Here is a 22,163-nt window from a genome sequence, read left to right as displayed (position 1 = left end):
AGCTCTCCCTGCCTGGGCTTTCCCCCATGTCTGCCCTCTCCCTCCCAGCACCAGCTCCGGTAATGTGGAGCAGACTCATGAATGATTCAGTGTGGGTCACACACCATGCAGGACCTGCCTGATCCTGGCCCTGATAGAGGCTGGGGCTGGGGCCCACTGCTCCATCCAGCTCAAGTTTCAGCACTGCCCTTAAGCCAGACCTAGTCTTGGGGCAACGTGGGTGGGAGAAAGGTGGTGCTAAGAGCCAGGGTTCTCAGGCACAGTGGCAGAGGAGACGCCTGAGTAGGGGTCCTAGTGGCCAGTGGATGGACAGTGGCCACTGGGGGAGTGGGGAACCCTTAGGTTAGGCTTGCCTGGTAGCTCGGGTTCTGAGTAAAATCCAGAAGACAGAGTTTGTCCAGGGACCAAAAGGATAAGGCCAATGGTGTGGTGTAGCGTAAAGAGGCATGAGGGGAAGCAGGCATGCCTTGGCTGTTAGTGTGACCTGGGGCTCAGACAGTGGCACGTACAGGTGCAGGAGGCATTTTCACCCACAACTGGGCATGGTGCAGAGAGAGAGCGGGCATTGGCTTGGACCCCGAGGTGGCATCCCTAGGCTTGGGCAAAGCCAAGGAAGGGATTCCAAGGACTTTGGGAGCAAGGGTGTGGGTGTGGGGCAGGGCTCAGCTTATGTTCTGGCTGTGTTACTTCTCAGCTCTGTGAGGCCTGATTCCTTGCATGCAGAATGGAATGTCCCAGGATGTGTGTTTGCAGAGTGTGTGGTGAACCAACAGCACCCTTTTTTCTTGTTTTAATTTATTGATTTGTATTGGAAAGGCAGATTTTATAGAGAAGGAAAGACAGAGAGCAAGATTTCCCATCCTCTGGTTCACTCTCCAAATGGCCACGATTGCCAGAGCTGAGTCAATCTGAAGCCAGGAGCCAAGAGCTTCTTCTGGGTCTCTCACTTGGGTGCAGGAGCCTAAGGCTTTTTCAGGCCACAGGCAGGGAACTGGATGGGAAGTAGAGCTGCCGGTATTAGAACCGGTGCCCACGTGGGATCCCGGTGCGTTCAAGGCAAGGACTTTAGCCACTAGGCCACGCCACCAGGCCCCAAGGAGTGTGATTTAAAGGTGGGGCCAGGTCTCTAGCTTTCCCCCAGATGGCCCAGCCAGTGGGAGTCACCAAGACTGTGAGCCACAGGACTGCCATTCCTTCTTTTTAAAATTTATTTTTATTGTAAAGTCAGATATACAGAGTGGAGGAGAGATGTAAAGGAAGACCTCTGTCCATTGATTCATTCCCTAAATAGCCTCAGTGGCTGGAACTGCGCCGATTCGAAGCTAGGAGCTTCTCCCAGGTCTCCCACATGGGTGCAGGGTCCCCAGGCTTTGGTCCGTCCTCAACTGGAGCTCCAGGCCTGCTGTCCAGGGTGCAGTTGGGCCGGTTCCTCCTGGATGGGAAGCCGAGGCCTGCTCCCTCCTTGGAACATGTAGGCGAGTGGGGCCATTACCACAGCTGGCCAGCCAGAGAGACTCCCGTCTCTTCCTGCATGGACCACTCACACCCAGGGATTATCCCAACCAGAAACTTCCACTTGGAGCAAAGCTCTCTGGAATGAAACCTGAGCTGCCACACCAAGGCTCCCAGGCTAGCTGGGAAGTGCCTGGGAAAGAAGGGAAAACTCGCCAAGCACTGGGAGCTGCCGGGAGGCCATGAAACCTGAAGACAAACGACCAGCCAGCCGACCTGCTGCACAGGGCCGCCACTGCCTCCCGCAGAACCAAGGTCAGAGCTGAGTGGAGGGGGAAGTGCACCCCAGCTTCCTTGAAGGGGAGAGTAATTGGTGCACCTGTGGCTAGGGCCAATATCTCCCCTGAGGCCCCCAGGGCAGGCCTGCAGTCACTCAAGCTGTCCCCTCCCTTCTTCTCACCCCTGCCCCCCTCCCAGCTGCTTGCATTTATTCTAGTAGACCTCTGAAGCAGTCAGTGCTGGGGCCCACTGGCCGTGGTGGGGACCTGTATCTGCATGCGACAGGGAGGGAAGAGAGGAGGAGAGAGCATCGTTGTCACTTAGGGAGCACCTGCCAGGGGCCAGGCAGGCGCCAGGGGCTGTTTCCAGTGTTCACAAGAGCTCAGCACGGCTGGTACTGCTGGCCCCCCTGAAGGGATGGAGTGACAAAGACTAAGAGGACTTAGTTCACCTAAGAGGCTACAGCACAACGTGGTGGCTGACCTAGGATTTGAACTCGGAGCTTTTGGACTCCAAAGAATTACTGCACCTTCTGCCAGGTGGCACTCTGCAAGTGGCAAACCCCGCATCTGAGTCCATGTACTCAGATTTGCTCAAAAATGAGTTCTTCCTTCCCCTTCAAGCCATGGTGGAGGGCTGGTCCTAATGTTTAAAGGGACCGAGGACCACACTGTGCTGAACCAGCTCTCAGTGCTGCTGTTGTCCTGTGAATTCTCTTAGCCCTTGCCCTGGGAAGCCATTGCTGCAAGGTAGAATCCCTCAACAGACCTAGTGGCTTATCCTGATCTCCACCTACTCACCCAAGTGAGCAGCGCTGTGCAGTATTCTGGGTGCCAACTAGGACCCTGGCTCCCACTTCCAGGGAAGTACCAATTCCTGTCCTTAGCTGAGCCCCCAGATCTTGCTGCAGAGGTCCTGTACCTGGATGGCAGGGCTTCTGGTCACCTGGGCCCAACTCTGACGGTGGCCTGTACATCCTGGCTGGTACCCAAGGAGCCTTAGGGAAAATGGCAAAGTGGAGGACAGCTGTGTTGTGGTGTGAGCAAGATTCGCCTTCCAAGTTCCAACGGATGTTTAACCCCCAAAGTCATGTCCTTCTGGCCTGCAGAGGAGGGCTACGTAGTCCTGAGGAGAGCATTTAGAAAGCAGGTCTGGTGGCAGGCCCTTAAGTAATAAAACTTGTACCCTTAGTAGGTAGCTTTCCCAGTAGGGTTGATGGCAAAAGTCAGTGTGGGCCTGGCTGCTCTTGGCTGCTGACCTTGACCCTGACCACATGGTATTGCTGCTGCCCGGGCTCCAGGTGCTCCTTCTTCATTTATTTTTATTTATTTATTTTTTATTTATGCTCCTTCTTGCCACATGGAACCTGCTAGTGGAGCCAGTGACCCCAGACACCCGCCAAACCTGTGAGCCCCACTAATGCTCCCTCCTTCATGAACAGCTTTTCTTAGGCAGCTCATGGCTGTTATCAGGGACAGAGACCTGCTTAGCACAGGGTGGGACTCCAGGGTGGGGCTGCTGTGGACCTCCTTGAGCACAGACTGCTTCCATCTGGAGGCAGGAGCGGTCCTGCTGGGGCTGAAGCCCAGGAGCTTGCTTCTGGTGCTGGGGCTCTCTGGGATTTCACCTGCAGCTCCTACTGGCCCCGCTCCACAGGTGGAGACACACCTTGCCGAGTCCTGCTTACGGCCTCGGCCCCTGAGCACTATCAGGCTGACTGTGGCCACCGTTAGTGGCTGCGGCTGGCAAGTGGGGGACCCCATCTTCATGACAAACTGGAAGGAGACTTTGTTTTTTTTTTTTTAAGATTTATTTATTTTTATTGCAAAGTCAGATATACAGAGAGGAGGAGAGACAGAGAGGAAGATCTTCCATCTGATGATTTACTCCCCAAGTGAGCACAATGGCCAGTGCTGTGCCAATCCTGTGCTGATCCAAAGCCAGGAGCCAGGAACTTCCTCCGGCTCTCCCACGCGGGTGCAGGGTCCCATGGCTTTGGGCCATCCTCGACTGCTTTCCCAGGCCACAAGCAGGGAGCTGGATGGGAAGTGGAGCTGCTGGGATTATACCCGGCGGCTATATAGGATCCTAGCATGTTCAAGGTGAGGACTTTAGCCGCTAGGCCACTGCACTGGACCCATGGAAGGAGACTTTGTGATGATCATGTGTGAATCTGCACAGTACGGAAAGGTCAACTGAAAGACAGTGAAGGCCTGGGTAGGAAGAGGGCTTTCGGAGCTGCCCAGTGTTCACATGGAGCTTGTAGAAACGCGGACATGGTCGTTACTTTCCTTAATTTCCATTCCCTGCAGCCAGCTGCTGTCTAGGAATATCCCATGGAAAAGTTCAGAACTAACTCAGTTGTATGATAATCTATCATGATGAGACCTCCCACGACCTACCCCTCCCAGTGTCCCCATGTTGTATGTGCCACCCACCTGTGGGTCTCCTGGCAGCAGTCCCAGGATTCAGACTAGGGAAATACTGCGTGCTTAGGTTGAAGCAACCTTTATTTAATGACGACACCCAGGCTGGCAATGCAGATGTGTGAGTCATCCAATGCTTCAATTAAGTGAAAAGGCAGGAGTTCTTGATAAGGCAAGAACACCTTCATATGTATATGTGGCTGGGACCTACAAGGAACAGCTCTTTTATCCACAAACTTGTAAAGAAGGAAAAAAAAGCTATATATATTTTTTGTACCTCCAATTGCAAAGGTTGTGGCCACAGAGCACAGCAGGTTCTCAGCTAAGAAGGAAGGGACGTCGGATTTGTGTGCATGTGTGCATAAGAAAGAGCACAGTGTAGGTAAAGTTCAATATTCTCCATAGTTGCAGGCATCTACTGGTAGGGGAGGGGAGTGTCTTGAAATATGTTCATGCCCTGCCTCACCAGATGAGAGGCAATTACTAGATGTGGAAGATGGTTGAATAACAAATAGACAATTACAACTAGGTGTGTTTTCCAATTTCATTCTAATTATCCAATACAGTAGTTGAGTCAGATAATATGATGACCTCTCCAGGATAAGAGAATTAGTGTGAAGTTTGAGACGCCTGCATCCTACATCAGAGTGCCTGGGTGTGAGTCTTGGCTGTGCTTCAGGCTCTAGCTTCCTGCCAATGAGCATCCTAGGAGGCGCAGGTGATGGCTCAAGTCCTCAAGTTCCTGCCACCCACACGGGAAACCCAAGCAGAGTTCTGAGTTCCTTGCTTCAGCCTGGCACAGCCCTAACTGTTGTCAGCATTTGGAAAGTAAGCCAGAGAATATCAGATCTTTATCTCTCTCTGCCTTTCAAATACATTTTAAAATATGCAAATATTTTATTTAAAAAAAAATTTCTATACTTACAGAGAGAGGGAGAGACAGAGATCTTTCATCTGATGGTTCATTCCCTCAATGGCCAGGACTATGGCAGGTTCAAGTCAGGAGCATGGTGCTCCATGTGTGTTCTGCACGGATGCAGGGGCCCAAGGGCATGAGCCATCTTCCATTGCTTTCCCAGGCATGTCAGGGGGATAGATTTGAAGTAGAGAGATTGGGACTCTAGTGTGGATGGTGGCATTGCAGGTAGAAACTTAGGCTACTGTACCATGATGCCAGCCCCATAAGAATCTTTTTTTTTTTTTTTAAAGATTTATTCATTTTATTACAGCCAGATATATACAGAGGAGAGACAGAGAGGAACATCTTCCGTCCGATGATTCACTCCCCAAGTGAGCCGCAACAGGCCGATGCGCGCCGATCCAAAGCCAGGAACCTGGAACCTCTTCCGGGTCTCCCACGCGGGTGCAGTGTCCCAATGCATTGGGCCGTCCTCAACTGCTTTCCCAGGCCACAAGCAGGGAGCTGGATGGGAAGTGGAGCTGCCGGGATTAGAACCGGCGCCCATATGGGATCCCGGGGCTTTCAAGGCGAGGACTTTAGCCGCTAGGCCACGCCGCCGGGCCCAAGAATCTTTTTTTTTTTAAAGATTTATTTTTATTACAAAGTCAGACATACACAGAGGAGGAGAGACAGAGAGGAAGATCTTCCGTCCGATGATTCACTCCCCAAGTGAGCCGCAACGGGCCGATGTGCGCCGATCCGATGCCAGGAACCAGGAACCTCTTCCGGGTCTCCCACGCGGGTGCAGGGTCCCAAGGCTTTGGGCCGTCCTCGACTGCTTTCCCAGGCCACAAGCAGGGAGCTGGATGGGAAGTGGAGCTGCTGGGATGAGAACCAGCACCCATATGGGATCCCGGGGCGTTCGAGGCGAGGACTTTAGCTGCTAGGCTACGCCGCCGGGCCCGACATTGTTTTTTTTTAAAAGATTTATTTTTTTTGGAATGGTAGAGTTACAGAGAGGAGTGACAAAGATCTTCCATCCAGATGGTCACAGTGCCGGAGCTGAGCTTATCCGAAACTAGGAGCCAGGCACTTCTTTCAGGTCACCCACGTGGGTTCAGACTTTGGGCCATCCTCCACTGCTTTCCCAGGGCACAAGCAGGGAGCTGGATAGGAAATGGAGCACCCGGAACATGAGCTGGCAGCCACAGGATCTCACTGCTTGCAAGGGGAGGATTAGCCAATTGAGCTATTGTACCAGGCCTGTCCCATAAATATCTCTTTAGACACAAGATCATTAAGGTGTGGATATAATACCAGTATTACAACTTAGTCAAAACATGTATGTCTTAAGCTAAACACTCAGGTATGAAGACTTTGCACATGTGTAGTAGAATCACATCGATATTCCATAATGTGGTGCCTTGAGCTTCAGGCACAGTGCTTCCATCGTTTTTGCTTGCTTTTCCATTGATTCCTTCTCTTAGTTTCTAATGATGATGTGATATGGCAACGCCCCGCATTTGTAGAGGAGGTAAGCTGATGTCAGCAGTGTTAATTGGCTTCTGCAAGCCACACAGCTGGTAGGTGGCTGAGCCAGGACTGGAAGCCAGGTGTGTTGACTGCTCTCTGCTCTGCAGACCACACCATAACACACACGGCAGTTGCAGTGCTCCCCACCCCCAGGTACCTGTAGGGCACGAAGGAGCTCCTGAGGGAGTGGGGAAGGGCTGGTCCTGCTTGGTTGGCAGCACTGAGCAGTAGAGCCTTGTTCCGGGTTGTGCCATTGACTGGCAGTCGGAGGTGGAATTCACGCATCTTGATACCAGTTTTTAGTTCTACAGGCAGTAAGGATTTTTTTTAAAAGATTTATTTATTTTTATTACAAAGTAAAATATACAGAGAGGAGGAGAGATAAAGAGGAAGATCTTCTGTAAGATGATTCACTCCCCAGGTGACCACAAGTGGGAACCAGGCAGGGTCCCAAAGCTTTGGGCCATCCTCGACTGCTTTCCCAGGCCACAAGCAGGGAGCTGGATGGGAAGTGGAGCTGGCCGGATTAGAACCGTTGCCCATTTGGGCTCCTGGTGCGTTCAAGGCGAGGACTTTAGCCACTAGACCACTGGGCCCGCAGTAAGGATTTTGAAAGGACTTCCCCTTGGCTGTTTAGTTGAAGCAAAAAATTCTGAAGTCTCTGACACCCCTTCTGAATCTTTGCAAAATGTCCATGAACTAAACAAATAATCAAACAACATCTGCAAGATGTAGAAAGGAAACAGACTTCTCTCTCAGAGACCAGAGCAGCGGCAGCAGGGTTAGGGTTGGCCTCTGCCATGAAACATTTATTGCTGCCATCATTGTACAACATGGAAGCTAGAGCCAGGGTAGTTTAAGCCACTGCTTGGGACACCAGCGTCCCATTTTGAAGTGTCTGTGTTTGAGTCCCACTTCCTTAGGGTTGGAACCAGCTCCCTATAATGTGCCTGGGAGGCAGCTGGTGATGTCCCAGGATATTGGGTTCCTTCCACTCACATGGAAGATCTGGATAGAGTTCACGGCTTCTCACTTTGGGTTGAACCAACCCTGTCTATTACAGGAGTTTTGATAGTGAGCCAGCAGAGGGAAGATCTTTTTTCTTTTTTCTCGTCCTTTCAGATATCTTCTTTTTAAAAATTTATTCCATTTATTTGAAAGACAGACTTACAGAAAGAGATCTTCCAACTGCTGATTCACTTTCCAAATGGTTGCAGCAGCTGGAACTGGGCTGGTCTGAAGCCAGGAGCCAGGAGCTTCTTCCATGTCTCCCACATGGGTTTAGGTGCCCAAGCACCTGGGTCATCTTCTGCTGCTTTCTTAGATGTCTTAGCAGCGACCTGAATTAGAAGTGAAGCAACAGGGACACAAACTGGTGCCCATATGGGATGTCAGCACTTCAGGTGGTATCTTTAATCACTACGCTACAGTGCCGATCCCTCAAACAAACAACAACAGCAAAAAAAAAAAAAAAACAAAAACAAAAACAAAAAAACCCACAAAAAACATAGAATTAAAACTTCTTAAAAAGACAAGGATACATCATATCACCTGCAGGTTCAGCAGTCTCTGCAGGCGTGTCACAGTCCGGCCACAGCTTTCCAACATGTCCTCCCTCCACATTCACTGATACAGACGTGTTGACCTTTTCCCAATGACCCCATGCTCTTCTGTGTGCTGTTTGCTCCAGCCAGGCGAACCCACGCATACCCTGAAAACTGAAGTGACCACCTCTCCACTGGGTGCCCTGGATCTTCTGTGGTTTCGTATGTTCTTCTGTTCCTACCACTGAGATGTGTCATCTTCTTTACAACTGTAATTCTTTCAGTACCCTTGGAACCTAGCAGGTGCTTCCAAAGTTTTGGTGAATGAATGAGTAAAGGTCAAGATGGATGTTTACTTGGTCTTATCGTGTAGGAAGCAAACAAGAGGACTCCACATGTGATTTAGGGGGGCGTGGCCAACCATTTCCAGAGTGTGGAGCCTTGTGAGAACAGATGATGTCAAAGCTGCTCTTGACTTGGTCCTTACTATGCCAGGGACTGCGGCACCTTTGGAACGCCTCACTTCCTTCTATTCTCACCACTGTAAATCATGGGTGGTTACTGTCTTGATGAGGATTTGATCCTATCTTTCCCAGTCAGGGAAACAGAGGTCTAGAGAGATGAAGGAATTTCTTCTTTCTAGCCATTAGGCCTTAAACCCAGTTCTGTCAACCTGTGCAGCCCAAGCACTTAACGTCTAAGCTTTCCCATGTGAGATGAAGTGTAAACCGTTTCTTTGGCAGCATGTGAGGACCTCATTGCATTGCTCCTTCTGGCCACTGTTGGGAGCCCCACTGGCTGGGGGTTCTGAGCTGTGTGACATGGGGATTGGGGTCACAGGGACAGCCTGGGCCAGCTCAGAACTTCCAGCCTGACATGCATCCTGGAGGGCAACAGTCATTGCCTGTTTTTTTTTTTTTTGCCACTCCCTAGAATAGCCTAGACTGAGAGCCAAAGCAGGACAACGGAAATCAAAGCAAAGCGCACCTGACCAGAGGTTGGCTGGGGCCTCTCTCTTCAGGTTACAGACACCCCGTTAGGGAGAGAACACCCATCCTTGAAAGCTCAGAAGAGCTTCACCTTGAGAATTGAAACTGGAGTCTGGCCTGGCTTTTGTTAATAACCAGCTGGTGGCTTCTAGAAGCCTTTGTATTCGGCAGGAAAATGGGCAAGAACAAGGCTTGTGGGGAGGGATGGTCCAGGTGGCCTGCAGGTGGTGTCTGAGCTACAACAGGGGCCCCTCCAGGAAGGATGCTGCAGCTGTCATGGCCATGGCGTGTGCTGCTGGGCCAGGGTAGGGAGGTGACCTAGAGTAGGCAGTGTGCCAGGTAGAGAAAATACCAAAGACAGTAGTCTCCTTCTTTCGCCTCAAGAGGCCTCTGGGGGGAAACTCCGGAGATGGGCATCTAGAACCTTTCATTTTTAGGAAGAGTTAATGCCCACTTTTTTTTTTAAAGATTGATTTATTTTTACTGGAAAGTCAGATATACAGAGAGGAGGCGAGACAGAGAGCAAGATCTTCCATCTGATGATTCACTCCCCAACTGGCCTCAATGGCCGAAGCTGTGCCAATCCAAAGCCAGGAGCCAAGAGCTCTTCTGCGTCTCCCACATGGGTGCAGGATCCCAAAGCTTTGGGCCATCCTTGACTGCTTTCCAGGGCCACAAGCAGGGAGCTGGAAGGGAAGTAAGGTTGCTGGGATTAGAACTGGTGCCCATATGGGATCCTGGTGCGTTCAAGATAAGAACTTTAGCCACTAGGCTACTGTGCGGGGCCCACCCACCTTTTTTTTTATTTGAAAGGCAAAGCTATAGGGAGAGAAGGAGATACAAAGAGAGATCTTTCTGGCCCAGCACAGTGCCTAGCGGCTAAAGTCCTCGCCTTGAGCGTGCCGGGATCCCATATAGGTGCCGGTTCTTATCCTGGCAGTTCCACTTCCCATCCAGCTCCCTGCTTGTGGCCTGGGAAAGCAGTCGAGGATGACCCAAGGCCTTGGGACCCTGCACCCGCATGGGAGACCAGGAAGAGGTTCCAGGTTCCCGGCTTCGGATCGGCACAGCACCAGCCGTTGCAGTCACTTGGGGAGTGAATCATCGGGTGGAAGATCTTCCTCTCTGTCTCTCCTCTCTGTATATCTGACTTTGTAATAAAAGTAAATAAATCTTAAAAAAAAAAACAAACAGAGATCTTTCATCCACTGGTTCACTTTCCAAATGGCTGCAACAGCCATCTCTGGATCCGGCTGATGCAGGAGCCAGGAGCTCCATCTAGGTCTCCCAGGTGGGTATCAGGGGCCCAGATACTCAGGCTGTCTTCTTCTGCTTGCCTAGACACGTTAGAAGGCAGTAGGAGCAGCAACAGAGTAGCGGGGACTTGAACTGGTGCTCTGATACGGAATGCCAGCATTGCAGGCAGTTGCCTAACGCACTGAGCCATGATACTGACCTCCAGCTGCTCCGTACTTAACTGCTGGCTGTTGTAGAAGAAAAAGAAAGTCATTGAGGGCAGAACACTTGGCTTTTTCCCCTGTGGTCCTTGGCTGCTGTACCAACCAACGCCTGGCTGCAGAGGGGACCACCTAACTGTGTGATGAGTGAACAAACCAAGCAAGATGATTGGGCAGAGGGCTGCTGACTGCAGAGGGGGTCTTGGAAGCTCATTGCCAAAGAAGGCATAGGATCAAGAAGTGGAATCCCAAATGGTTTGGAGGATGAGGAGCAGAGTTGGTGAGAGTAGCTGAGAACACCGGGTCCCCAGGGGCACAGAGTCCTCCTCGCTGGGAGACCCTGAGCAACTTGGAGAAGACGTTAAGGCCGGTGGCATGAAGAGCTCAGGTCTGTGGCCTCCGTGGAGTGACCATGTGGGAGTGGGAGTTTGCTCCAGAATGTCTCACTCCCCATGTGGATAATGACCTTTCTGATTTTTTTGTTGTTGGGCTAGAACTTGCAGGCCACAGAACCTGCCCTTGAAGGTACACAGCTCGAGGCTTCGTAGAATAGGGATAGAGTTGTGCAGTCATTGCCACTGTCCAACTCTGGAGATAGTTTCTCCTCTAAAATAAATTTCCCTTTAATTTATTTTTAAAGATTTACTTTTATTACAAAGTCAGATATACAGAGAGGAGGAGAGACAGAGAGGAAGATCTTCTGTCTGATGACTCACTTCCCAAGCAGCCACAATGGCCAGAGCCGCACCGATCCAAAGCTAGGAGCCAGGAGCCTCTTCTGGGTCTCCCATGCAGGTGTAGAGTCCCAACGCGTTGGGTCATCTTCAGCTGCTTTTCCGGGCCACAAGCAGGGAGCTGGTTGGGAAACGGGGCCGCTGGAATACAAACCACTGCCCATATGGGATCTTGGTGAATGCAAGGCAAGGATTTTAGCCACTAGGCTACCACTCCATGCCCTCCCTTTAATTTATGTTGTCCCCATTCACTTTAAGGCTTTTTGAGAGGCAGAGAGAGACAGAGAGCTCCTGTGTGCTGGTTTACTTCCCCAGTACCCATGATAGCAAAGACTGGGATGGCCACAGCTGGGAGGTGAGAAGTCAGCTCAGGTCTCCCGTGTGAGTGATGGGGACACTGCTCTGTGAGCCCTTGCCACCCACTGTCCCTGTGTTACCTGGAAACAGGAGCCAAGCACTGTAACAGGGTATTGAATCCAACTTCTTTGATGGGGGTCATGGGCACTTGTAGCAGTGCATAGCTAGGAGGCAGAAGGCCCAATCCTAGTTTTTCATCACCCTAGAGAGACTCTCTGAGCCCTTCAGCTGTCAGTCCCCAGCCCCTGTTGACTTTTAGTCTGTCCCTGAGGGTTCACCCGCTCTTGTTGCTGTCACCCGTGTTGGTGTCAGGCTTTTTTGCTCAGCAGTCGGTCTGTAAAAGTTCATGCATGTATTCTGGAGAGGAACCAGCACTTTGGACAGTAAATATTTTTGATTGCGTCTTATTAGCCCTTAAGATTTCAGCTATGGCATTGCAGGTGATCTTTCGTCCCATCGCCGTCCCCCCGCCCCACCCCATTTGGTCTCCTGGGGCCCAAGAAGGCTATCCTGCAGGAGTGGCCGTGATGTGAACTCCAGACTCAGAGACCACAGGGAGGGGCAGGGGAGCAGACAAGGAGCTGCACTTGGGATTCCAGACTCTTGAGTTGGCCTTTTTGTAGACTTAGAAGTCCTGGTTTCCTCCCAGCAGTTACGATACCCGGAGACCCGACCCTAGCCTAATCCAGGTTCTTGGAGATAAGTAGCATGAAATGAATTAAAAAATGGAGCCACGGATTTGGAGCTGTTTTGTTCAGCTAGTGGCTTTGAGTGATGTTTTTAAAAATTTCCAGTGAAAAGGCCCAGTACGATAGCCTAGCGGCTAAAATCCCTGCCTTGAACACATCTAGATCTTATATGGGCGCCGGTTCTAATCCCGGAAACCCCACTTTCCATCCAGCTCCCTGATTGTGGCCTGGGAAAGAAGTTGAGGCTGGCCCAAAGCTTTGGGACCCTGCACTTGTGTGGGAGACTTGGAAGAGGCTCCTGGCTCCTGGCTTCAGGCTGCCCAGGGAGTTAACAGTGGGAGGAAGATCTTTGTCTCTCCTTCTGTCTGTATAGCTGCCTTTTCAATAGAAAAGAAAAAATATGAATACAGCGATGGTGAAGACAATCCAATGTTGCTAGCTGAAGATATGTCAGCACGCCTGCCAGTGTTCTGTGGGTTGTTCTTCAGCCCAGCCCTTGGCTCAGCGCTCTGTGGCTCTTGACTGCTCTGGCCCATCTGTTCTGTGCTAAGTGATTCAGTTAGGGTTCCTTGCTTCTACCCACCAAGTTTCTGATGGCGTGGGACTAACCATGAGCATTACTATGGCTGCTTCTAACCTCCATATCTGCTCATCTCGTTTTCCCATGTGGATTGTGTTCCCAGGGCCAGTGCCAAGGGCCCACTGTTGTCCTCTCTCTCCTACAGTAGCCAGTGCGTGGTCTCCCATGGAAACAGGGCCCAGTGTGTTCTGTCAGAACCGTGAGGGAGGACTGAGCTTGTAGCACTTGCTGGTGTGTGGAGGTACTTGCTCATGTTTGGTGGCAGGAGGCGGGGTAGGTGGTAGGATGAGGATCCTCTAGAACAATTCGCCTGAGGCTGTGAGGCTGCCTCAGCAATCAGAAATGGCAGGGCCACCGGGTGACATAGCAGGAGGGAGGCCAGAGTGGCAGGGCATGTGAGTGTCCTCTGGGGAAATCCTAGGCGGGTAGGGCATGCTAGCCAGTCCTGCTGCTCGGAAAGCAGCAGACGGGGTAATTTCCAAATGACCATTTCAAAGGAAGGTTGAATTTCTGCAAGATAAGAGGGAGAGCAGAGAGCTCTGCTGTATCTCTAACCTCCTGCGCTCGCTCTGTGATAACAGCTGTGGGGTTGGAAACCTAATGCTGATGAAAGAGTTAAAGGGTGGCTGGGGCAGCTATCAGTGACACGGTGACATGCTCGGAATGGAGCGTGCCCCTGCGGCGGGCTGGGGACTGGTGCTCCTCCCTGAATAGAGGCCACTCTCAGGCAGTTTTTCCAGGAACAGAATGGGGTCAGGGAGCCGCTGGCGGGAACAATGGTTGCCACCGACTAGCTGAATTTCTGACAATCACACGCCATACCCCCTGATCAAATAGCGCCTTTGTCCGGCTGATATAAAAACATGGCCCACAATGATGATTTGCAAGAATGACACGGGCTTGCCTTTCACAGAGATCAGAAGCGCCTGTTGTGCAGCAGGGGGAAAACATCAGAGTGAAGGAAAAGCGGGAGAATAAAAGGAGCAAATGGAGGCAGACAGCAACAGCAAGCAAAGGGCGGGACTGCCGGACAGGCAGATGGGGGCTGGGATGCCAGCCGGCGGCTTTCAGGAGAGACAGCCTGGGGCTGCCCTGTAACCAGGTTCACAGCGCCCCCTTGAAACTCTGGGCCACGCAGAGCGGGAGCTGGCCCTGGCTGGTTGCTGGCATTGGACAATGTGCATGGTGTGGGTTGGAGTGATGGTCCGTTTTGTGGATGGGGATGCCAAGGCCATGGGAGGAATAGCGGCTGAGTGGCTGCTGTGCCACCTGAGTTGACACTTTGCTCCTGTTTTCCCCTTTGGAGATAGACACTTAGACACTTCTGAGCTGTCTTCTGTCTTTTGAGAGTAAGAGATGTATTTCAGGGCATGATCTGTACCATTCCCTGCCTCCCTCCCAAACTGGGTATTCCTTAGAAGAGGGTCTCCAAAAAGTTTCTGGAAAATGCACACTATCAGAAAGTTATGCAGGGATTTAAAAAACATTTTAACACCAAGATGAACTTACCTTTTAGCTCCATTTCCTATGAACTTTTGAAAATCTCTTTGTTTATGATGGAAATCATGGCACGCATTGCCCTTCTGGGGGCTTGGGCTCTGGCTATGAAGTGAGACACTGCCTGCTATGTATTCAGCCATGATTATATAGGTATTTTTTTTTTAAAGATTTATTCATTTTATTACAGCCAGATATACACAGAGGAGGAGAGACAGAGAGGAAGATCTTCCGTCCGATGTTTCACTCCCCAAGTGAGCCGCAACGGGCCGATGCGCGCCGAACCGAAGCCGGGAACCAGGAACCTCTTCCGGGTCTCCCAAGCGGGTGCAGGGTCCCAAAGCTTTGGGCCGTCCTCTCCTGCTTTCCCAGGCCACAAGCAGGGAGCTGGATGGGAAGTAGAGCTGCCGGGATTAGAACCGGCGCCCATATGGGATCCCGGGGCTTTCAAGGCGAGGACTTTAGCCGCTAGGCCATGCCGCCGGGCCCTATATAGATATTTTTAAACAATTTTATTTACTTAATTGAAATAGTGACAGAAAGAGAGAAAGATTTTGCATGTACTGGATTACTCCCCAAAACACTGCAACAACCAGGGCTAAGTCAAGCCAAAGCCAGGAGCCAGGAGCTTCTTCTGGGTCTCCTATGTGGCTGACAGGGGTTCAGTTATTTGAGCCAACTTTCACTGTTTTCCCAAAGTCATTAGTAGGGTTTTGGATTAGAAGTGGAGCAGCCAGAACTCGAACCAGCACCCATATGAGATGCTGGCATTGCAGGTGGAGATTTTACTCCTTACGTCACATGTTGGCCCCAGCCACTGTTGTCTTAAAAGCCTCCTGTGCAGGGCATGGGTAAGAGCAGGATGAGGGGACAGAACCAAGGAGCAGACAGGAACAGTCTCTGGATTCAAGCGAATGCTGGGCCCTGATAGCATGGACACCAAAGCGCCATCCTCCCTCTGAGTAGTGGCTGAGACAGGCAGGTTTCCTGCTTGTTTCAGGTAGGTCAAATGGAGACTTTGTAGTTCAAAGACAGAAGGCTCAGGTAGCCAGACTCCTGCAGCTCCCAGTCATCAGGGAGGTTTACAAAGAAAATGACAATTGTCAATGTCACTAATTAACATTCGCCTTTAGTGCGGCAACTGTAAAAAGATCTGAAGCCTTGTATTAGATTTCCCTAGGCCCATGTGGGGTTAAAAAGCGGGAGTGTTTTGTGTTCATATATTCTCTTTCGTTCCCAGAGCCTGAAATTCTTTACTGATAGATAGCCAGGGCTCAACACCACCCCTGTGGGGTGTGGGGCACGGGGCAGGTGCTCCTGCCTACTGCTCCATTCTCCAGCTGGGAGGTCTAGGTTGAAGAAAAGGCCCTTGGTCTTGCAGTGGGGATGGGACCTACAGCTGCCACCCTCTCATGTCTGCTCTGACTATAGGGTAATGTGCTGGGAAGCAACACTGCAGAGGAAGCCAGCTGTGGACCTGCTGTCAGTTAAACACAAATGTTTTATGTTTTAAAAAGACTAGGGCTCAGCGCAGTAGCCTAGTGGCTAAAGTCTTCATCTTGCGTGTGCTGGGATTCCACATGGGTGCCGGTTCATATCTGGAAGCTCCACTTCCCTTTCCAACTCCCTGCTTATGGCCTGGGAAAGCAGTTGAGGATGGCCCAAAACCTTGGGACCCTGCACCTACATGGGAGACTCAGAGGAAGCTCCTGGTTCCTGGTTCTGGATTGGCTCAGTTCCGGCCATTGCGGCCACTTGAGGAGTAAACCAGTGAAAGGAAAATTCACTCTCTGTCTCTTCTTCTCTCTATAAATCAGATTTTCCAATAAAAATGATCTAAAGAAAAAAATGACTGGTGCCGTGGGTACCCCCACGGGCAAGGCCATCATCTGCACTGTGCTATCCCAAATGGGCACCTGTTTGGACCCCAGCTGCTTCACTTCCAATCCAGCTCCCTGCTAATGGGCCTAGGAAAGCAGTGAAAGATGGCTTGACTTGGGTCCCGGTACCCACATGGGAGACCTGGAAGAGGCGCCTGGCTTTAGTCTGGCCCACCCCTGGCTGTGATAGCCATTTTTGGAGTGAACTAGCAGATGGAAGAGATATTTCTTTATGCTTCTTCCTCTCTGTGTGTAACTCTGATTTTCAAATAAATAAAAATGATATATTTGCTTAGCACATGTGTATAGTGCTTCAAAATGTACAAAAGAATAGCAAGTATCTTCTCAATACCATCTCTTATGTATCATTCTTTAAACATCTTAAGAGCTTTGCCATGTATATACATATTAACTTATTTGTTTTTAAGATTCATTTTATTTATTTGAAAGGCCATCACTGAGAGGCAGAGAGACAGAGAGAACTCTGGAAGCTGAGGGAAAGAATGTATGCATTGGGTCAGCATTGTTGTTTAGTGGCTTAAGCTGTTGCACGTAACACCAGCATCCCTTATGAGTGCTGGTTCTAGTCCTGATTGCTGTGCTTGTGCTCTTGCTCCAGCTCCCTGCTAATGCAGGTGGGAAGGCAACAGAAAACAGTCCAAGTGCTTGAGCCCCTGCACACACATGGAGGACCCACACTGAGTTTCTGGCTTCTGGCTTTGCCTGGCCCAATTCCAGCAGTTCAGGTCAGTTGGGGAGTGAAGCAATGACTGGGAGATCTCTGCCTGCTGCATTCTCTCTGTGTGTGACTTTCAAATATATAAACAAACAAACAAACAAACAAAATCCAATAAAAAAAAAAAAGGACTGAAAAAGCAGACCTTTTTTTCAAAGGCTGCAGAACCAGAGTTATCTCTGTGGTCTGTCTTCTCCTTGGGTTCTTGCCATCTTTCCTTATTTTATTTGAAAGGGAGAGTTAGAGAATGACATAGATCTCCCATCTGCTGATTCACTCCCCAAATGGCCACAGCAGCCAGAACGGGCCAGGCTAAAACCAGATGGAACCTGAAGCTCTGTCTGCTTCTCCTACTTAAGTAGCAGGGGATCGAGCACTCGGGCCATTATCCGCTGATTTCTCAGGTGCATTAGCAATGAGCTAGATTGAAAGTAGAGCAGCTAGGACTCAAACCAGCACTTACATGGGATGCCAGCATTGCAGGCTGTGACTTAGACCCCAGTGCCACAACACTGGCCTCTGACCGAGGCGCTCTGATGTGGGGTGCAGGTGTCCAAGGAGCCTCCTGGCCCCTGCACCAATTATCCACCCCCTCACTCTCAACTTGAAAAGTACAGCCTAGAAAGGATGAAGAATGCTAACCAAGTGCTTGCATTGTCATAGAAGTTTCATCTTTGTGTTGTTCGCTCATTGCTGTGAAACAGTGGAGCCAGATTTCAGCCTCAGGTCTGGTCTGTCTTCTGTGAGATGAGTCTTACGGGCCTTCACATACACACACACACACAGGGGAAGAGGAAGTGTGAAGGCAATGATGGGAAGGAGAGTGCAGCCAAGGCATGGAAAGAAATGAAAAAATTAAATTCTGAGGAGGAGGGAGCAGCTTGGAGGAGAAGAGACTGACAAAGAGGGTAGGGAGTGAGGAAGGAAAGGCAGAACTGAGGGGAGCAATGGGGTAGAAGGATCAGTTGAGGAGAGAAAAGCCATGAATGTGAGGTTAAGCCTGGGGAGAGGGAGAACTCCAGGGTGGGGCTCTAGAGTTGGAGCCACCTGCCTTATCCCGGGAGCAAGGCACAAGGATACCATGAAGAAGCAAGGGGTGGAGCTTCCAATGTCCCATGGTTTGTCATTTTCTCTCTGGGACCATCAACTATGAAGCTGCTGACCGACTGACCGAGAAGGTAGAGTGACTGCAGCTGGCTGGCTCAGAGCCGAGGTGGAATTGCTGTCTTCCAACGCTGGGTACCTTGTGTGCACTCACCGGCACGTGGGCACAGAATTGTCAGCAGCGTGAGCTGATGGCTGTGTTGTGGTTTCTGGGTTTAGAACAGAAGAGGGGTTGGCAGCACAGCCCAGAGGGTTAAACAGTCACTCACTCTGCCTGTGTCCATATCAAAGTGCTGGCTCAAGTCCTGGCTGCTGCACTTGCAATCCTGCTGCACTCATGTGCCTGGAAAGGCAGTACGTGTTGGTGCCTGTGCTTGGGAGACCTGGATGGAGTTCTTGGCTGCTGGCCTTGCCCAGCCCTGGCTGTTGCAGGTATTTGGGGGAAAACAACAGGTGCAAGCTCTCTCTTCTATTATTTTGCCTTTCAAGTAAGAATAAAAATACATATTTAAACATATAATTTATTACCAAGATAATTATTTCACAAAGTCCTTATTTTTTCCTCTAAAAAGATGAATAGGTCTCGTATTTGAGCTTGGATATTATGGACTAAAAAGTGCAAAGTTTTTCTTCTTGGTTTTTTGTGGCACCCTAGAATTCAAACTCTTGAAGAAAGGTCATTGAAGAGAACATAGCAGGCAGGAAGGAACACTGAAATGGGAGGAGGAACTCGCAAAAGCTACAACATATGCTAACTGTACAAAGCCAGCCACAAAAGACTGTAAAATGTCCAGGACAGATAAACTCATAAAGTTATCTAGACATGATTGCTTGCCCAGGCCAGGGGCATCTGGCAGAGAGTGACTGCTTCAGGGAACCCAGTGTCCTTTGGAGCTGATGAAAATGTTCTAGGGGTTGGCACGATGGCTCAACTGACTAATCCTCCACCTCCAAGCACCATCATTCCATATGGTCACTGGTCTGTGTTCCAGCTGTCCACTTCTTTTTTTTTTCTCACCAAAAAACACCTTTATTTTTTTAGTCTTCAAAAAAAAAATCTTTCTTTTTCCAAAATAATCATGATTAACTTACAAAAAATGGACATACAGTATATCTTAAAAGCATTTCCCTTTAGCGGGAAACTCAGCTTTCCATGATATAAACATTAAAAAGTTAAAAAACAAAACAAATGCAATAACATTCGTGTTGTTGCCATCTTAAGACAGCACAGGAGCCAGTGAAAGCCAAGGAGGTCACTCACACTTCATGCCCTTCTCCTCTGGGCATCAGCATTGTTATATTATTTCGATTTAGCAAAATTTGATCTAATTTAGTGATCCTTCTTCCTTCTGGTGTGATTTCAAATTCAGTGACATCTTCTAATACCATATTGACTGAGTCATCAAAACCCAGAAGCGTGCTGACAGTTTCTTTCTCGTTCTCCATCACGGTGTGGATTCTCGAGCCTCTGCATTTATCCACCAGCTCCAGCAGCAGCAGCTGTGATGCTTGTTGATAGCGTTAACCGCCATGGCGACCGCTCCATTTCTAATATAACTCCCTGCTCGTGGCCTGGGAGAGCAGTGGAGAATGCCTCAAGTCCTTAGGCCCCTGCATCCATGGGGGAGACTTGGAAGAGGCTCCTGGCACCTGGCTTTAGGTCGGCTCAGCTCTGACTGTTGTGGCATTTGGGGAGTGAACTAGCAGATGAAAGATCTTTTCTCTCTGTGTGCTTCTTTTTGTAAACCTGCCTTTCCTTTGAAAATAAATAAATTTTTTTTCTTTTTTTTTTAAAAGATTTATTTATTTTTATTGCAAAGTCAGATACACAGAGAGGAGGAGAGACAGAGAGGAAGATCTTCCGTCCAATGATTCATTCCCCAAGTGACTGCAACAGCTGGGGCTGCACTGATCCAAAGTCAGGAGCCAGGAGCTCTTCTGGGTCTGCCACACAGATGCAGGGTCCCAAGGATTTGGGCCATTCTCAACTGTTTTCCCAGGCCACAAGCAGGGAGCTGGATGGGAAGTGGAGCTGCCTGGAATTAGAACCGGCGCCCATATGGGATCCCGGGGCATTCAAGGCGAGGACTTTAGCCACTAGGCCACTGTGCCGGCCCTCCCCCCAATAAATCTTTATTTATTTATTTTTAAGAGATTTATTCAGTTTATTACAAAGTCAGATATACAAAGAGGAGGAGAGACAGAGAGGAAGATCTTCCCTCCGATGATTCACTCCCCAAGTGAGCCGCAACGGCCAGTGCGCGCCGATCCGGAGCCAGGAACCTCTTCCAGGTCTCCCACGCGGGTGCAGGGTCCCAGTGCATTGGGCCATCCTCGACTGCTTTCCCAGGCCACAAGCAGGGAGCTGGATGGGAAGTGGAGCTGCTGGGATTAGAACCGGCGCCCATATGGGATCCCGGGGCTTTCAAGGCGAGGACTTTAGCTGCTAGGCCACGCCGCCGGGCCCAATAAACCTTTTTTTTTAGAAATTCATTAAAAAAGATTTTAAACCTTGGAGTATGGATATGGAAGAGCAAATCTCTCTGAGGAGGCGCTCCCGGAGATATGAGCAAAAAGTCAGACGGAAACTGACTTAGTGAAGGAGGGGATGGGATGAGTGTAATAGGCAGTGTGTGCAAAGGGCTGGGTCTGAGCACCCGGAATGCTTAGGGAAGTTCAAGTAGGTCAAAGGGCAGCCCATCAAGTAGGAGCCAGAAGCAGGAGAGCTGAGCCTAGGGAGTCAGCAGGACCCACGCCAGGTGACACCTCTGTTTGAAGCTGGAAATTCAGTCTTGATCACATTAGGTGGTGAGAAAACACAGAGAAGCTTCAAACAGTAATGCAGTCAGAGTACATTTCAGAAAAATCATGCTGGCGGCTTGCCAGGCAAGAGGGAAGAGAAAAAGATTCCGTGGGGAGGGAACGGCCATGTGAGGGCCCACAAGAATGCAGGGACCTGTGACAGCAAGTGATCTGGTGTGACTCAAGTGCTCAGCCCGGGACCAGGAGCAAGAAGAGAGAAGTCGGAGAGGAAATTCATACAGATGGTGGGGGTGCTTAAATTCCAGGCTTGGGACCCTGGCTGGCTTTGGCAGGTACCAGACAGAGGGAAGAGCCTCCTGGGAGGGAGTATGAAGGTAGAATGCAGACCCAAGGTCAAGTTTTTCTAGCCCTGTCTTTTTTTTTTTTTTTTTGTTAAGACTCTTTTTCTCGGAGGTACAGTGTAGATAACAGCCACGGGGATTACATGAAATAATGTCTGAAAAGTGCCTACCACTCTTTAAGAACCCCACACACAATATGCCCATAAGGAGGTCATCTCCAAGCCCCACATAGGCTGCTGGACATAATAGGGCTCTGGGAGGACCACAGGATGATCTGCCGGGCAGACAAGACCCTGGGGCTGGATGCCCTGACCTCTTGCTTTTAGACTCTAAGTTTGTGCTGCTTAATGTGGAAAAACAACTTTGAGAAACAACACTGGGGCTGACACTCTGTAAGAAGCCTGTCCATCAAGCTGGGGCAGGAGGCATTGCTTCTGCCAGAGCAGAGCATGCTTGGGCTGAGCCAGGTGGATGCTCTCTGTAGGATGGAGGGTCGAGGGTGGGGGGTGGTACAGGGAGGAAACCCTAAGGTTCTTAAGATTCTCATATCTATTTCATTATTGCCTCCACCTCCCAATTAACCTATTTATTTGGAAGAGTTGCACAGTGAGAGACACAGAAAAAGAGAGGGGTCTTTTTCATCCTCTGGTTCATTTCCCAGCCCGGGGAGTGATCAGGCTTGGGCTAGGCCCAAGCCAGGAGCCAGGAGCCTCATTTGGGTCTCCCAGATGAATGCAGTGGCCCATTTTGCTGCTTTTTCTAAACCATTAGCAAAGAGCTGGATCAGAAGTTGAACAGCTGGAATAGGAACCGGGGTCCATCTGGGGTCCCAATGTTGTAGGCAGCAGCTTTTTCTGCTCCTACACAGAGCCCTCATTATCACTTTTCACTGTTATGTATT

The 22,163-nt window shown here is 50.1% G+C and overlaps 1 protein-coding gene across 1 annotated transcript; it reads right to left on the bottom strand.

The window, feature by feature from the left end:
- Positions 1-19,172: 19,172 nt before the first annotated feature.
- Positions 19,173-19,658, bottom strand: LOC101525491 (U6 snRNA-associated Sm-like protein LSm5). Its single transcript, XM_036495895.2, has one exon. It carries the CDS (start codon positions 19,602-19,604, stop codon positions 19,416-19,418), a length of 189 nt encoding a protein of 62 aa, XP_036351788.2. The 5' UTR covers positions 19,605-19,658; the 3' UTR covers positions 19,173-19,415.
- Positions 19,659-22,163: the final 2,505 nt, after the last annotated feature.

The sequence above is a fragment of the Ochotona princeps genome, chromosome 13, assembly GCF_030435755.1.
Source record: "Ochotona princeps isolate mOchPri1 chromosome 13, mOchPri1.hap1, whole genome shotgun sequence".
In the NCBI taxonomy this organism is placed as follows: domain Eukaryota; kingdom Metazoa; phylum Chordata; class Mammalia; order Lagomorpha; family Ochotonidae; genus Ochotona; species Ochotona princeps.
This window is presented reverse-complemented; position numbering and strand designations above follow the sequence as displayed.